The sequence below is a fragment of the Camelus bactrianus genome, chromosome 8 (genome assembly GCF_048773025.1).
Source record: "Camelus bactrianus isolate YW-2024 breed Bactrian camel chromosome 8, ASM4877302v1, whole genome shotgun sequence".
NCBI lineage: Eukaryota > Metazoa > Chordata > Mammalia > Artiodactyla > Camelidae > Camelus > Camelus bactrianus.
The window spans coordinates 70,976,632-70,995,903 of record NC_133546.1 but is presented as its reverse complement, the minus strand read 5'-3'; the positions used below and the strand labels follow the sequence as shown (position 1 = coordinate 70,995,903).

The 19,272-nt window shown below is 35.7% G+C and overlaps 1 protein-coding gene across 1 annotated transcript in view; it reads left to right on the top strand.

Moving 5' to 3' along the window:
* The window catches only part of EYS (eyes shut homolog), a 1,185,464-nt gene that overhangs the window by 598,552 nt on the left and 567,640 nt on the right, over positions 1-19,272 (top strand). The window contains 1 exon segment of the mRNA XM_010967844.3: positions 9,792-9,916. Coding sequence (XP_010966146.2) covers positions 9,792-9,916 — 125 coding nt within the window.

Genomic DNA, 19,272 nt, shown 5'->3' with positions numbered 1-19,272 from the left:
CTGATAGCTATGAGACATTATCTCACTGATGTTTTAACTTGCATTTCCCTGAAGGTTAGTGCTGTGGATGGTTAGTGATGGTTTTTCTGTTTCTGTTGGCCATCTATAGGTCTTTGGAAAAAATATCTATTCAGTTCCTCTGACCACTTTTTAATTGGCTTGTTTGTTGTTTTCTGGATGTCCAATTGTATGAATTCTTTGTATATTTTGGATATTAACCTCTTATCATTTTTATCATTTGCAAATATATTTTTGTTTGTTTGTTTGTTTGTTTTTTGCCTATAATTCTTTTTCTTAACTTTCTTCCTACCAGCTTCTCTAATAAATGTCTCAGAAGTTGTAATTCAGCCACTGGTGTCTATTTCATCTATGTCCCATCTCAGTAGTGTTACCTCTTGGGATCTAGTCAAGGGCAAGAAATAATTCTCCAATTTGCAGAAAACACTATTCTGCAGTAAGCAGTACATGAAGGGCATTAAGTGACAAGAAACTGAATCTCTCTCTCTCTTTCCCCAGGATGAGATATATATATTCTCTACATTTACCTGATGAAATTCTTACTGTAGAATAGATAAGAAGATGGGAACAATCTTAGAAAAATAGTTACATTTCAGAATGAATCTGTAGCAGAATGTGACTGATAATATACACTGATTCATTATGTCAAATAACCTGTAATAAATTTAGCTCAAATATATATATTTCATTTTAGGGGGTGAAATCACATGTATTTAGAAGCCAGGGAATCAACATGCTAGTGTTTGTCCTTCCCCTGGTCATAACTCATCTAATCTAGCATGATCAATTTTCAGGGACAGAATTTTTTTTTTTTCCAAAAAGAAAGTGAGTGACTTATTACAATCTAGGATTTAGAAAGAAAAGATGCAGATGATGAAAATCAGAATAGAGGATCAGGAAATTGAGGAAAATGTTAAAAGTTCAATGTGTTTTAGGAAAGAGGATAGTAACAGTAAATATAGTAGAATTGGGCAAAGTTTTGAGAAATATTTCAGATTCCCTTGAAGAACCTGAGCAATCAGAGTGAAATAAGAATGATCCTTTCATATAGCCTATTGAATAGATTGGAAGAGGTTGGGGCAGCTTGGTATTAGGTTCATTCTGAGGTGTCGGTAGACCATCTATGGTGGGGATAATTAAGTGGAAACTCAACATTTAGGTCTAACTTTAGGTCTAATTCATTGTCATTTTGGTGATAAATGACATTTATCTGGGAGTGGTCTTACTTAGCAACAACTTACAGGTAATTAAAAAGGAGAGGACAGATCTTAGAGCGCAATGAAAGCACATTTAGAAAGTGGGTGACTGAGCTTAAAATAGTGAAAGAAAAGTAGTAAAATGTTAGAATGGAATAGCATGGAAGTGAAGGGAGAATTGAGCTCTCAAGAGGAGAGTGATCTATTGCGTCAAATCTCAAAAAGAAGTCAGGATTTAGAAGACAGTCTTGACTTCTGTAATTATTAGAATTGGTCATTTCATTAGAGCAATTTACACTAAGAACTACAGGGGCACGCGGTTGTCTTGGACTGAGGGAGCAGTAACTGGGAAATTACAGGCAAAAGCAATGAGTAAGAGGACCTTAATGGCTAAAGGTAGTAGACAAGGAATCCTTGGACTCTCCTTAGAGTGAAAGGCCTGAATATATGATGCTAGTGGATATGGAAACACTGCTGGCTTAACTTCAGGAAACAGTAAGGGCATAACTTCCTGTGAATAGCAAGGACTGAGATCAGGATAGGCAAAAAGAAAAGGGCCCTTGGGAGTGAAAAAAAATAGATGATGACAAATGGGTACATTTAAGCATGAAGATATTAAGTATAATTCTTATGTCAGTAAAATAATGATTTCCAAATTTTGTTTTTAATTCCTACACACAATTAACAAACCCATTCATTTAAGACATTTAAATATCATATAAATATGCTTCAGAATGATGATAATTTTGAAACAACCAAAAACCTGAAAATCACAATATTGAAAGTGACTAAGGTTATTTTCTTTGAATCTAAATTTTATACAAAGCCTGGAACCTAAAATATAGTCTAAAGGAAAAAAAACTATATCATCTTTGAGCCAAGTAAGGCTAAATTTGATTTACGCTATAATAGCTTGAAATCCGATTTTGTATAAATCCCTTTCACAAACCACTTACTATAATTTAATTATGTTTTGCTTTTACCATCTCTCCCTAACTCTTTAATTTTTTTCTCAGTTTATTCCTATTTCACTCACAAAAGACTATTTTTCTATTTTATTAAATATATATTTACAAGTGTACTAATTAATTATTTGAAAACCCCAAATGCAGTGCTTTATAAATGCCAGAACACTATTTAAATAAAGTTTCAGAAATAAAATAGAATGTGTCATTCATGGCAACTCTAAGTCTATGTAATTTTTATATATATATTTATATACATACATAATACACAAAGTTAAAATTCTCATTTGCATGAGTCTTTTTGCAGACACAGAGAAAGAGATAGAGATAGATCATAGAAATATAGTTAGAATATCACCTCATTTTATGTTGTGATATGCATAGTTCTTTTTGCCAAAGATTCCAGTTTTCCTCTTTTCCAAGCACATGGTATAACTGTACTTCTTTTTGGGTGGAGGAGCATCAATATTTTCAGCTAATGAACTTGGCTGGATATGATATGTGACCCTGTGGGGAGAGAAACTGGCGTAGACTTTGCAGAGCTCCTGGCTTTTACTGCTGTGGTCTTTGGCAATGCTCCGAATGATGGCTGCTCAGTCAGCCCGGGTCCAGAGTGAGGACGACGACAAAGAGTGTCCTGGTGGTCCTTTCTTTTCCATGTATAAATTTATTATACTCTTTATACCTGACTTTATCATACATGTATTTTTAAATAGAATAGGAGCCCACTGACAGAGACCTGTAAGAAATCAGTTAATTTGATCATTAGTTATTTTTCTTTTCTTTTTTTTTTAAGTTTCAGTTGTGAAAAACAGAACAGGTATTCACGGGGCATATGGAACGGCAAACTGTATTCCTAGCACCTCTGTGCAGAGGATTTCTTGAGTTCAGCTGCACAATCTGGGTATTTTCAAGGTGTCAAGTCCCTAATTATTCTTCTTTATTGCATCTTTAAATTTTATGGGGTGACTACAATTATTTATGTGTTGTCTTCTTAATGTAAAATGAAATTACACAGGAAACAAAGTAAAGCTTACCTCTAAATGTATCTCAGGCCTGATAATTAGAAATAGGGGATCAAGGTAATTGTTTCTAATAATTGTTCATCTATGGCTTGCTGCCCACACATGGAACAAAATTACAAAAGACATGAAGCACACATGTGTTCTCAGAAGTTACGTTTGATAGAACTTTGTTGATGACCACTTTCTGTATTGCCTATTTTAAAATTTTCTATGATCAGTATTAGTTTAAAAATATATTTTCTTTATATTATTGTTGTGACCAGCTCCATAGTTAAAAACTAAAATGATATATCTTTAAAAAATTAAGTCATGATATCATGTATTAGATATTTTCAGTAAAATATTGTTAATAAAGTTAGACATCTTGTGGGCACCATAGATTGATGAGCTAATAATATTATTAAACTTTGACCAGAATAAGATTCATATGCATATTTAAAAGTATGAAACCTACTTATTTTATCAAAATAAAAAACACCAGAGTAAAATCAATCATCAGTGTCTTAGGGCAGGTCAGCAAGTTCATTTCTCCTAGGTGTTAATGTAACAGAAAGTGAGCTCAGAACACTTCCGGCATTTCTAAAGATGCTTGAAATTTATAGCTGCCCTTGCTCATTTGTTTGGCTGGTGGGGGAAGGGAAGGCTGAAGATGAGTATTGATTAAATGAGTGATAAGGTCTTTGATGGATCAACTTTTTTCACCACTTTAATTTAGAAGGTAAAACTTTCTATCACAGTTTAAGCTGAAAATTATGGCTGAGATAATAGAGGTCTGATTCCAGTGCAAGTTAAAGAGGAAAAAGTTGCTGCTCAAATGTCAAGACATCTTGTGGTCCAAGATGATTAATACTAAACTGTTTGCTATATGAATCCCAAGGTGCAGCTATATCTCAGCTTTGGTGACATTTAGCCAGTGACTTTTCACAGATTGTTAATAATGTATAGCTGCCCCTATATAAATTTGCAGTGACAGAAGTGGCCGTTTGGAGTGGAGCAGTTAATGAGATTTATTTGTGACAGAAAATGCAGATTTGAAAAGTATTTCTACAATATCAAGATTGATATCAAAAGAAATAATGTATTTAACAGACAATGGCATTATAACCTTTTTTTCTCATGTTTTAACCACGATCACTGAATTTTGTCCAGTGATAGATGTTCTATTTTTAATCAGCCTTCTATATAGCCCAACCCACAGCCCTCTCTGCAGCTGCTTTCTGCTTATCTTGCAAAAATCAGATGTCACCTTATAAATCCCTTCCTCAGGGGGAGTTTTCTCACCTTTGATTTGGGTAGTTCCACATAGTTCATGTAGTTTCCATCGTAAGACTGTACCGTACATCTGTACGATTACTGCTTTGACGCCTGTCTTTCCCACTAGACACCACCAGCACGTTTCTTAGCAGATTTTGTAGCTTTCACTGAATCCTTAAATGATTACTGAATCATTAACACTTCACAGAAGGAAGAGCTAGCTTTAATCTGTTAGGCCATGAACTGAAGTTTTATAGGGAAATTTCGGTGCATATTCTGACTATTCAATATTAATCTCCCATTAATTACTTTGCTTCAGTAGAAACAGAAAACTGCTTTTTTTTAAATTGAAGTATAGTCAGTTACAATGTTGTGTTAATTTCTGATGTACAGCATAGTGTTTCAGTTATACATATATAAATATATATATATACACACACACATGTACATATTCATTTTCATATTCTTTTTCATTCTAGGCCATTACAAGGCATTGAATATAGTTCCCTATAAGATAACTGCTGTTTCAGTCATATCTGTATTTAATAAATCAAATTAAAACCTGACATATTTACAGATAATGCATAAACTGTGAAATATCACAGGGCAGATATGAAGATACTGAAGAAAAGGGAACATAAGAAAGGAAATGACTTTACAAGGTAGTCATTTATCTTTATTTAACATATATAAGGACATAAATAACCCCAATTTCTTTAAAGAGGGTTACCAATTTTTGCAAGTAATAAAACTAATAGGTACTTATTATGAAAGCTTCAAAAATGAAATGCAAAAATATAAAACAAATGAAAAGACTGAAGCAAAATTGCCATGTTAATAGGTCAAACATAATTGAGTACTAACCATTTCATGTTCAGAACCCACCTAAATAAATTTTCAATGACTGAAATAGTCACTGTTTTACTGCAGTTTCCTCAACATGAGCATGAAAAGATGTGTATTAGTTTCCTGGCTTAAAAACTAGCGGGTTTAAACAACAGAAATTATCGTCTCACGGTTTTGGGGGCTAAAAGTCCAAAATGAGGGTGTTGAGGGGGGAGGTTCCTGCTGATCACTGTGAGGGGACGTTCATACCTCCCCATCCCCCCTCAGGCCTTCCTTGGCTTGTGGATGTGAGTCTCCCTGTATCTTCACACGATCTTCCCTTTGTGTCTGTCTCTGAGTCCAAATTTCTCCCTTCTATAAGGACACCAGTCACCTTGGATCAGGGCCTGCTCTAATGGCCTCATCTTAACTCTAATATACCTGCCAAAGACCCTATTTCCAGATAAGGTTACATTCTGTGGTACTGGGGTTTAGGCCTTCAGATCTCTTTTGTGAGAACCAGTTTAACCCATAACAATATGTGATATAAAAACACATGAGTATATATAAAAATGTATATATTTATACAGAGACAGAAATGCATGCACAGAACTGCTTTCACATTGGCCGAGTGCATAGAGGCTTTGCAAACATGGAAGTTAATCACTGAACGCTATGTCATAGTTTGCCCACCTGATCTTTATTGCTAATCATATAGATGATTTCCAGTTACTTGCTATTAGAAATAATACTGGGGCAGCTGCAGTTCTTATCTGAGGCTTGGGGACCCTTTCCAAGCTCACTGGTTATGGCAGAATTCATTTTCTTGGGACTGCAGGACTGGGATCCCATTTTTCTGTCAGCCAGGGAACACTTACAGGTCCCAGATACCACCCTGGGTTCTCGCCCCATGGTCCCCACCATCACAACATGGCTTTTGGCTTTGGTTCTTCTAGGTCCCACAGTGTGACTCTCCCTGCCTCTTCCGCACCAGTCAGAAAAGTCTCTCTGCTTTGGAAGAACTCACTCAGTTAGGTTAGGCTCAGTCCAAGTACACCCCTACTGCCATACACCTTAGCACAATCACAGTGATGTTTCATCACAGTCATAAGTTTCACCCACATCATCTTGGAATTCTGCCTGCCAAAAATATTCTCATTAGTTCATCTTTGTCTTTTTGATGATAACATTTCAAGAATAAATTCCTGGCAAGGGAATTACTAACTTAAAATAAATACAAATTTAAGTAGCTTTCAAAACACATTGCTAAGGCCTAATTTTCACTCTCACCAGTACACTTGGGGTACCTGTACATCAGTGCATCCTCAGTAATGGAAATTTATCTCACTGAGACAGGAAGGAAGGGGGCAGGACACAGTCATTAGGGAGGAATGATACAGCAGTTAGCACCGAGATGGTGGAAAATTCAACTCCCAGTGGACCTTGAGGCCCAAGATGGTGGGAGATTTGACTTCCAATAGAACTTGATCTTCATTATACACTCATTGTAATATATTAGCATACCAAATGGCACTCCCACAGGCGCCATGACAGTTCATAGGCTAACCATAAAAGGTCAAAAAAGTGGATGGTGGCCTGATTCCTGGGAACCCACCTCCCTTTCCTAAAGTAGCCAGAATAATCCTCCCGCTTGTTAGTATATGAAATTACTGAGCCCATAAAAGCTAACAATCCCCACGCCTCTCATGGCTTTCTCTTGCCTTCTGAGATGGCCTGCACTCTGTCTTTGAAGTATGTGTCTCTGAATAAATCTACCCTCACTTTACTATGACTCATTCTTGAATTCTATCCCACATGAAGCCAAGGACTCTCACTTGATGAGGGACATCCCAGTGACTCACCTGGGACCTGGGACATGGCCATCTTCTCATGCCCCACACTTTTCCTGTATCATCTTCATGAAAAACAACACACATGTACATACACATTGTTTTCTGTACCATGAAAGAAACTTTGCAGACACGTAGCTCTTTACCCCTAAATACTTCTATACTTTCAAAGATTAAGAATATTCAATTATAGAATCATAGCCAATTATTAAAATTGGATATTAAACTTCATATAACATTAAACTTCCTATAATACTTTTATAATAGACTTTATTTAAATTTCATCAATTATCTCAATAACATCCTTTTTCACATTTTGTTCACTCCTCTGGCCTCTTCACCAGGATCGATTACTGGAAGACATTAGTCATGTGTTCTGGAATTGTACACCAGCTTTTCTCTGTCTCTCATGACTTTCACTTTTTTGATGAGTATAAGCCATTTATATTTTATAATCTCTCTTAATTTTGGTTTTATATATATATATCTCAGATTCAGATTCAGATTATTCACTCTGAGCAGAAATACTATGTTAATTATGCTGTGTCCTTTCCAAGATATGCCATCAGGATGTACGTGATGTTGCTTCATCCCATTATTGACATGAACTTTGATCACTTTCCATCAGATTTCTCCAGAGAAAAGCATTATTTTCCTCTTTTAACTAGTTAAAAGGTGGATAAGTGATACATAACCATCATTATTTCTTAGGATAGATTTCAATACTATTATATCAATTTAACTATAGCACTCAGATATTATAGCATATTCTCTTTTTTGGCAGAAACTATAAAATATTTTAAAATATTTTTGTGATGGTTAAAGAATAGCAAGCAGGGTTTTTTTTAAGAGGATTTAAGCACACAGAAATAGCAGTTTAACTTATCTCCATACTGTGCCTTTTTCACTTAATAATACAAATAACAACAATAAAAAGAGCACTAAAAATTACTAGCATTTAAAAAGTACTTGAATTTTTGTCACATTCTAATCAGTACATTTTACATTTACTTTTTAAATACTGTTTAAATTCATCCTCAAAATCGACTTGTAATTTTAGCTTAGATATAATCCTGCAATTATAGATGAAGAAACCTAATGGATACTTATAAATGTAAAACTTATGTCATTTATCAGAGTCACAGAGCTGACAATTCCCAGGATCTTGCTCATCTCTGCGTCGTCTCCATGTCAAGAATTCCAAAACTATTAATACCGCGTGTCCTTAATATGACGCACTATACTGTCTTTGCTTCTGTTTAATTAGCAAATGGTCTCCTGGGGAATTCCCCATGGAATCCATTTCAGATCCATGATTACATACAAGATTGATGTTCCCAGGAAGAAAGCAATATTGTAATTTGTCTACTCTAAGTTGTTTAAACACATCATTGAAATCTTAATTCTTCCGTTTTATTTATCGATTCAAACACATGGCTGTTCTGGTGTCTGGTTTTCAGTGTTTCATTGTTTAGAAATGATATGTTCATTAAATTCTCCTAATCACCTAGCATTCAGCCCGGCCTTTAGCGCTGAGATAGACCTAAAACTTCCTATTAGTTGGATGACAAAGAAAAATGGTTAACAGTGTTTATTCCCCAAAGAAATCAGCTATTTCAGAAAGGCTTAGTTGATGTGAAATAATAACGGTCTGATGAATGGAATCCTAAATGATTATTTCTAATTATTTGCTCACTAAATGTGATTAGGGATTTAAAGAAAAGAAAAATAAAAAAGCTTTACATAGCAAAGAATTACTAATGAAGGAGTGCAGGCAGCTGAAATGCATGCTGATGATGCATCCTTCCATCCAGTAATGTGCATTATTTTGATTCAGAGCTATTTAGCACAAGGAAGTGATTGTGACATGCGCTGTTAACAAATTCAAGGAAGGAGAGCTCAGACCTCCTTAGTAACCACATTAAAATATATTTAGATGAATTCAGGGAGGCAGAAACCAGAAGTTGGTTTGCAAAGCATATTATTTCCATACATATATAGTTTCCCTGATCATCATGGCTTCATAATGTCGTATTATAATGTTCTATGATTTCTTTGGATAGTGGTATATTTAAAACGATTAATGATAAGTATAAAGCTCAAGAATGTATTAGCTTTGCAGTAATTCTTAGGAATATAATTTCTGTTATCAGAGAGTATGCATTTTTAAAAGGCAATCTGAACATTAATAAATAAAAATTTACGCTGTCTTGTATGATTCTGCCTCACAACAGAAATACAAATTTTCTGTTTTCATTTTTCTTGTTCTCTTGGTTTTTTACTCCTCTTCATCCCAATTTTTTTTGCATTTCTTTTTTTTTTATTGAAATGTAGTCAATTAACAATATTAGTTTCAGGTTTACAGCAAAGAGATTCTTTGTGCTATACAGTAGGTCCTTGCTGTTTATCTATTTTATATATAGTCATGTGAATCTGCTAGTCCCACACTCCTAAGCTATCCATCCCAATTCTTTAACTCATAAGAAGATTTCATTGAAAATACTGGTAAGTATTCATTAAATTATCTCTCATAAATCAACTATAGTAAGTGATGGCTTCATGTCCTTAATTTTATTCTTAATTTGGCAAACATGAACTCTAAAATATAGACTCATGTGTATCACATATACATATGTATTTTTCACTTTTCTCTCTTAGATGTCTTCCTGGATTTTCTGGGCAATTTTGTGAAATTAATATAAATGCATGTTCTTCATCACCATGTCTAAATGGTGCAGACCGGGAGGATCACATCAACACATTTGTTTGCAAATGTCAACAAGGTAATTATTGAAAAATAATAGTTATGCATAATGTACATATTTATTGCCAAAACATGTGTATATATATATATATATATATGTAGATATATGTGTGTGTTGTACAATATAATTTTGACACCTCACACAGTTCCAGATGGAAAGTTACCTTCATCAGGTATTTACTTCTATCTTGAAATTAGTTAAGTACTATAAATTATTGCCTTTTTTTTTTTGTTTTCACTTCTTCAATTGTGGAACACTTCTTCAAGTCCATATCATGTTGCCAGTTAGCAGAATTCTGTCTTCACATAACCACGCTTCCTCTGTGGAGGTATTCTTGGGGGCTCCTCCACTGTACCTCAGGGTTTGTAGTTTTCTCTTTTCCTCCCTTCCTCTTTTTTTTAGTGCAAACAGAGCTGCATGGCTCCTGGGCAGAACACAGTTTAAAAACTTAAATGTCGGTTTCTTCATCACACCAATCTGCAAAACACAACTGAAATTTAAACTGGATATAATGGGCTAGAAGACACTGTTCTTTAGCTTTGTACCAGGAAATCCCACCTGAGAAGTTATATTCAGCACATCTTGGAAAAAGTGCAGTCTACTTACGATTCTGCCTAAGGAAGGGTCATAGTTAGCATAAGGCCCACTCCCCGTCCACAGGCAGAGGGGTGGGTGGTCATACCCCTCCCTCCAGGCTAAGAAGGGGGCGGTGCCTGGCCAGCGGCGGCCCGGCTGGATTTCACACCACCCATCCTCTCTGCACGAGCTCTTTTTCTGGGTACAGTCCTCACCACAGAGCTCATCTTCTGCCTAGGCAGTAAATCCAATGGCTAGTGAGCTCTTTTCCAGGGAAACACCAATACAAACATTCAGGTCATTTTACAAAATAAAGTGCACTGCTGTTTTAGCCTAAATTGTCCCATTTATAGTGTTATATAAAAATGTTTAACACTCAGTAAGTGAAATCACAGTTATCCTCCTATGAGCAAATTGAAAGTGAAGGGGACGGAAAAAAAATCTCTGTATTGTAAATGTGAATGCTTCACCCAGAGTTGCTCTCAGTCCCCGGGGCAGTCCCTGTGCCCAGACACTTTCTGTACTCAGGAGGGGTGCAGTCGTGTTTATATAGGGAACCATATGAACTGCAGATACACAGTTTGCTCTTAAAACAGCAGTACTCACTTTGAAGCAGAAATGCTGCATTGTCCTTGGAGCAAGGAAACAGAGAAACAAATACATAAACTATCTGCCACCAGAACTCATGATTATTAAGTCAGGGACAGGAGTTTTGTATTTAGAACAAGAGATACAGAATGGTCTTTCTTTTTAATTAAGTTCCATGAAAAGAAAAATAATCTTTAACATGAAATAAAAGAGTTGTATACTATTGTATTTTCATGAAGATTTAAGTATGAAAAAATCAATTTCACATATTCTAAAACTGACTAAGAAAATAAACTTAATTTATGTTATCCAGTTACTACATAACATTTTAACTAGTAAGGCAGAATTACTTAAGGTCTAGGTTTAATTTTGTGTTATTTTTCCCAGATTAGATGAAAAATCACTTGGCAATGAGTGGGAAAATGAAATGAAAGTAAAGTATATAAATCTTTGGAATAGTGACATTTATTTTCATCAATAAACTCAAAGTATTATAACTGTTAGATTGTAGCAGAGCGTGGTGTTATTAAACTGGTCAGTGTTTCTAGTTGTGTATATTTATGTATTTAAAGAGTTGTCTTACTCATCAACTTAAAATGTTAGTCTAATTTGTTCTTATTTTTATCACAATTTGACATCTAAAGTATTATTTATTTTATACCTGCATTATTTAACATCATATATTCTGTAAGTATTTATTTTCTGTTATTGTCAGATATTAGAATAGCACCAGGAGTTCAACACCATAATGACTTGATCATTTTTTTCTGAATTACTAATGAAACCTTTTGATTTATTGATTTTTTAAATCACAAAACAGTATTTTTTTTTAATATCTTGCTACCTTATTACCAATGAACATCAGATCTACATGGGACTCAGAGGATGGTTTCCTCATTTCTGTTTCTGAACTTTTCTTTTTCAAACCTTACCTTCTGGGTTTTCATTAGCCTGTTTTCTGTTCCCTTAATCTGTTCCCATTTCTTACCATCGACTTGTCCACACAGGTACAAGGACAAGATGTTACTCATTTATTTCGATAGGTATGGTTGGCACTCAGTTTCCATTCTTGAACCCTAACTTTTTTTTCCTTTCTTATTTTCTTATTTCGGATGAAGACAACATTAGAGTTCCTTTCTGCTTTGCTAAATTTTAGACAGGCTTTTTCGTGACTCCTGGCCCCTACCTCTTTTCTTGAGAGCATTCCCTTGAGAAACTTGTCATTGTCAATGTAAATGCTTTCTCTGCCCCACTGAAATTGAAACTTCCTTGCAGCCTTTGCCAATTGTACAACCCGGAAAGGTCTTTCTCAAGGACCTGAGAGTCATTCCTTTGAAATAAAATCACAGAAGGATGTAGCACCCTCTCTCCTGGTCTCCATGGGAGGGTGGGCTCCTAATGTAAGTTAGGCAAACATGGATGGCCTGAGCTCAACAGCCTCAGTTGTCCATTGGCTCAACCCCAGCATTTGAAAATCCTCCCACTCCCACCTTCGGTTCTGTGCAATTGAGTCTCATCTCTCTCCCCTCTTCCAGTAGTTCCTTTCTTTTTTTGAAATACTCTTGAAAAATCTTCATTGCCTTTTTAACTGATCTGGTTAACTTTTTTCTTTCACAGTTCCCATCTTATTTAAACCATAAGACTATTACCTTTGTAATGTCCTTCACTGCATTAGAAACAAGAAGAAAACAATATTACTATTTTTAATTGTTAATATATTGTGAATTGTTTTCTTCAATCAAAAGAATATGGAATATACAAGCAATGTTTGATGCATATTTATTTTATAACACAATATAATAAGCATTGCATACCTATCATTTGCTTCAAGGAATAACATATCAGCAATAGTTTCAGTCTTCTAGGAGAGTGGCCAAAATGGCAGAGTAGAAGGATGCTCTTAGCTCACCCTCCCCCATAAATACACCGAGAAAGACACCCACGACCCACCCATCCACTCAGAACACCTGCTGAACTTTGGCAGAACATCACCCTCTTCAGAAGACAAAATTCGTCACAAATCTGGTAGGAGAAAAAAATAAAAGAAGAAGAAGAAAAAGGAAATTAGCGCAGGACTTGTCCCACAAGGAGGGAACAGCAAAGAAAGAACAGCACTCCTAAGCTGGGTCTCTCCCTCTCCAACAGAGGTCAGCGTGGATGGAGGGGGAATCTCTGGGGCTCGGATGTGTGCACAGCAGCCCTTGGCCAACAGAACTAAGTGAAATGGGCACAAAGGATCCCTGCAAATGCCAGTCTTACACTGAACTGGTGGGTGAGGGACAGGGCAGGCTGCCCAAGCTGGGTGGAGGACTGGGGCCAACGGCACAGAGGCAATTCAGGGGACTAGAGTTTGCTATGTGCTATGGCAGGGAGTGTATACAGAACAGAACAGCCTGGGTCTCCCATAAATTTTCTTTAAAAAGCAGCACGTCTGGTACTCTCTAGGAGGAGGGGCACCTTAGTATGTATCTCCACAGGCCTGCCGCACCATTGCTGGCGCATTCTCAGGAGAAGAGAGATGGCGCTCAGCCACAGTCACTATATTCACTGGGGCACAGCTCCCAGGTGGAGGTGGGGTGAAACCTGAATCCATACCCAGGGGCTCCACAGCTTCATAGGCAGGACTAAGATTTGTTTACAGTCCCAAGCAGAGGTGACCCTTCTGCTCCATGAGTGCCTTTGTAGACCTGCACCTCTAAGACAAACAGGCAAAGAGGAGAGTTCTGGCACACAGTGGGGATGCGAGCAGGTGTGGCCGTTTTCTGCAAGCCCACCTACCATGTCCGGATGCAGCACTGGGAGATTCACTGATCTAGCGTCATGACCCACAGGCCTCTGGAACTGGTGAGCGGAGTTCGCCCTGGGGGCAAGTGCTAGGAAAGGTGCTGATCCAATAGTGCACCATGATTCAGTTGTGCGACCCAGAAATTGGAGTAACTGCACTAGTAGCTCTGAGGGCAGAGAGCCTGGGGGATGCCAGAGCAGTGTACTGACATTCCAGCAGCTACAGCAGGGACAAAGGCAGAGTCAAAGTCAACAGAGTACTTAAAGCACTCCCACCCTGCCTACTACTCACCCCAGCTCAGAAATGGATCCGGAAGCCTCCATTCCAACAAAAGGGGAACAGATCCGGCCCTGTCAAGGCTATGACAACCACAGGACAGAAAGGAGGCCCCACTCAATGGCCAGGGAAGGCTCTGGTCAGCAGAACACTGGCCACGCCTACAATCAAAAGGATAACAGCAAACACATACCAAAGGAAGACAAGACAACCATCCATACTAAAAACAGATCTCACAACAAAATTTTTAGGGGTGCATGGTCTACACAGGGATGCATTCTCTTTTTTTCATTTTTAAATTTTTTCCTTCTTTTAAAAATTTTAAACTTTTAATATTTAATTTTTTAACTTTATTTTTTTAATTTGTTTCTTTAAAAAACTTTTTTAATTCTTAAAATTTTTTTAAATTTATTTTTTCTTTTTTGTTTTTTGTTTTTGGGGTTTTCTTTTCTTTTTTTTTTTTTTTTTTTTTTTGGTTTTGGTTTCTTTAGTTTTATTTCTGTGTCCTTAAAAAAAAAATCGCTTCAAGGTTATAGTAGATAACTGATACTCCATAATCCTTAGCAACAGAGAGATACAAGTAAAATGAAGAAGCAGAGGAACCATTCCCAATTAAATGAACAAGGGAAATCCCCTGAAAGAATGATCAATGAAATAGACCTCCAAAGTCTACTACATCATGACTTCAAAAAGGGAGTGATCAAAGAACTAAAGGAACTAAAAGAGATTATAAATAGAGGCAGAGAATACTTTAAAAAGGAAACTGAAGCTATAAAGAGGAGCCAATCAGAAACAGAAAACTCAATGGCTGAGATAAGAGACAAGCAAAAGGCAGTCAAAAGCAGACTAGACAATGCAGAGGAATGAATAAATGATTAGGAGACAGGATAACAGAATTCACCCAATGGAAATAGAAGACAGAAAAGCAAATAAAAATCAATAAAAGCAATAGAAAAGACCTATGGGATAATATAAAGTATACCAACCCATGCATAATAGGGGTCCCAGTGTAGAAGAAAGAGCAAAAGGAATTGAAAAGGTATTTGAAGAAATCATGACTGAAAATTTACCAAACCTGAAAAAGGAATCAGATAGTCAAGCACAGGAAGCACAGAGAGTCCCCAGCAAGAAGAACCCAAATAGACCTACACCAAGACATATTATAATTAAGATGTCCAAGGTTAAAGATAAAGAAATTATTCTAAAGGCAGCAAGAGAAAAATAAGAGTTAGTTACAAGGGAACCCCCATAAGGCTTTCAGATGTTTTCTCTACACAAACACTGCAGGCCAGAAGGGAGTGGCAAGGTCTATTCAAAGTCCTAAATGAGAAAAAGCTGCAACCTAGGATACTTTACCTAGCAAGGATATCTTTTAGAATAGAAGGAAAGGCAAAGAATTTCACAGACAAGCAAAACTAAAGAATTCAGCCATACTAAACCGATACTAAAAAAAATACTGAAAATGAACTCTAAATAGAAAAGATGCAGGATACTATAGAAAGGAGAAAACCATAACTGGAAAGGCAATAACTACAATGAATTACAACAGAATAAACATGAAGATGTAAAAAAAGGACATCAAAATCATTAAAGATGGGAGAGGAGAGCAAGAAAATATAGATTTTTTTTCTTTTTTTCATTCTTTTTAGAATCTGTTTGAGGTTATATGACTATAAATTTAAAGCAAACAGATATAGTAATGGGTTTATATACTTGAAAAACAGGGTAACCACAAGTTAAAAAGCATACAAAAGAGTCACAAAAAAATGAAAAGAAACGAAGATAATACAAAAGAAAATTATCAAACCACAAAAAGGAAAAGGAAAAGAAAGAAACAAAGAGGAAATACCAAATCAACTTGAAAACTATGTTCAATTTGGCAACAAACACGTATCTATCAATAATTACTGTAAATGTCAGTGGAATAAACACTCCAATCAAAAGAGATAGCATGGCAGACTGGATAATAAAATAAGAACCTACAACATGCTGCATACAAGAGACTCACTTTAGGGAGAAGGACACACATAGACTGAGAGTGAGAGGATGTAAGAAGGTATTTCATGCAATGTAAACTACAAGAAAGCAGGAGTAGCAATACTGATTTCAGACAAAACAGACTTTAAAACAAAGGCTAGAAAGAAAGATAAAGAATACTATATAATGATCAAAGGAGCAATACAAGATGAGAATATTGCACTCATTAACATATATGCACCCAATATAGGAGCACCTAAATGCATAAAGCAAATATGTACAGATATAAAGGGAGAAACTGATGGAAATACTATCATAGTAGGAAGCTTTAATACCCCATTAACATCATTGGACAGATTTTCCAGACAAGAAATAAATAAGGCAATGGAGAAACTCAGTGACACAATAGAACAGTAGGACTTTGTTGATATTTTTAGGACATTACATTCCCCCAAAATAGAATATGCATTTTTTCAAGTGCCAATGGAACATTCTCTAGAATAGATCATGTACTCAAGAACAAAAGAAGACTCAACAAATTTAAGAGCATAGAAATTATTTCAAGCATCTTTCTTGATCACAATTCTGTGAAACTAGAAATCAGCCACAGGAAAAAAAAAAAGGAGAAAAAAATGACAGCTTGAAGATTAAACAATATGCTACTAAAAATAAATGGGTCAATGATGAAGGCAAAGAAGAAATTTAAAAATACTTTGAAACAAGTGACAATGAAAACACAACACAGAATCTATGGGATGCAGCAAAGGCAGTGCTAAGAGGGAAGATCATAGTGAAACAGGCCTTCCTCAAAAAAGGAGAACAATCTCAAATAAACACCCTAAAATAACACCTAAAAGAATTAGAGAAAGGAAAGCAAACAAAAGCAAAAATCAGCAGAATGAAGGAAATAATAAAGATCAGGGATAAATAAAATAGAGCTTTAAAAAATAGAAAAAATCAATCAAACCAAGAGCTGGATTTTTTTTTTTTTTTTGTAAGAGTAAACAAAATTGATAAACCTCTGGCCACGCTCACCAAGAAGGAAATAGAGAGAGTACAAATAAATAAAATAAGAAGGTAAAATGGAGAAATCATAACAAATAACACAGAAATACAAAATATCATTAAGAGAATACTATGAGCAACTATATGGAAACAAATTGGACAACCTAGAAGAAATGGACAAGTTTCTGAAAACACACAGCCCACCAAGAAGTCAAATCAAGAAGAAATGCACCACTTGAACAGACTGATCACTAGAAATGAAACAGAATTAGCAATAAAAAAACAGCCCCACAAGCAAAAGTCCATGACCAGATGGCTTCACTGGGGAATTCTATCAAACATAGAAAGAAGAACTCATACTGGTCCTTCCCAAATTCTTCCAAAAGGTTGAAAAGGTGGGATTACTCCCAAACTCATGCTACGAAGCTACCATCATCCTGGTACCAAAACCAGACAAAGACACTATCAAAAAAAAAAAAAACTACAGGCCAATATCACTGATAAACATAGATGCAAAAATCATCAAGAAAATATTAGCAAACAGAATCCAACTGCACATTAAAAAGATGATATACCATGATCAAATTGGATTCATCCCAGTGACACACAAATGGTTCGACATACGCAAATCAAACAATGTGATTTGCCACATCCACAAAAGAAAGGACAAAAATCACATGATCATCTCAATAGATGCAGAAAAAGCATTTGATAAAATTCAACACCCATTTATGATAAAAAACTCTTACCAAAATGTGTATAGAGGGGACATATCTCAACATAATAAAAACTATTTATTACAAACCTACAGCCAGCCTAATACTCAACAGTAAAAAAAACTGATAGCCTTCCCACTAAAATCTAGAATAAGACAAGTTGTCCACTCTCACCACTTCTATTCAACATAGTCCTGGAAGTCCTAGCCATAGCAACCAAGCAAGAAAAAAATCCAAGGTGGAAGAGAAGATGTAAATTGTCACTATATGTGAATGATATGATACTAGAAAACCCTAAAAGCGCCACACAAAAACTACTAGAGCTGATGAAACAGTTTGGCAAGGTAGCAGGATACACGATTAACATACAAAAATCAGTTGCATTTCTTTACACTAGTAATGAGTTAGCAGGAAAAGAAAATAAAGAAACAATCCCTTTTAAAACCACATCCAAAGTAATAAAATACTTACGAATAAATCTGACCAAAGAGGTGAAAGACCTGTATGTGGAGAAATATAAAACATTTACTAAGGAAATTAAAGATGATGTAAATAAATGGAAAGGTATTCCATGCTCTTGGATTGGAAGAATCAATATTGTTAAAATGGCCATACTGCCAAAGGCAATCTACAGATTTAACGTAATCCCTATCAAATTACTCAGGACATTATTCTCAGAACTAGAACAAACAATCCTAAAATTTATATGGAATCCCAAAAGACCCAGAATTGCCAAAGCAATATTGAAGAAAAAGAACAAAGCTGGAGCAATAACCCTCCCAGACTTCAGACAATACTACAGAGCTACAGTAATCAAAACAGCTTGGTATTTGTACAAAAACAGACGTACAAATCAATGGAACAGAATAGAGAGCACAGATCTATGGTCAATTAATCTTCAACAAAAGAGGCAAGAATATACAATGGAGAAAAGATAATCTCTTTAGCAAGCAGTGTTGGGAAAACTGGATAGCAGCATGTAAATCAATGAAGTTAGAACACTCCCTCACTCCATACACAAAAATAAACTCAAAATGACTTAATGACTTAAATATAAGACAAGCACGATAAATCTACACGAAAACATAGGCAAAATATTCTCTGACATAAATCTTGGTAATGTTCTCCTGGGGCAGTCTACCCAGGCAATAGAAATAAGAGCAAAAAATAAACAAATGGGACCTAGTTAAACTTATAAGCTTTTGTACAGCAAAGGAAACCATAAGCAAAATGAAACAACAATCTATTGAATGCGAGAAAATATTTGCAAATGATGTGACTGACAAAGGCTTATTTTCCAGAATATATGAATAGCTCATACAACTGAATAAGAAAAAAACAAACAATATAATCCAAAAATGAGTAGAGGACCTAAACAGGCAATTCTCCAATGAAGACATACAAATGGCCAAAAGGCACATGAAAAAAAAAATGCTCAATATCACTAATTA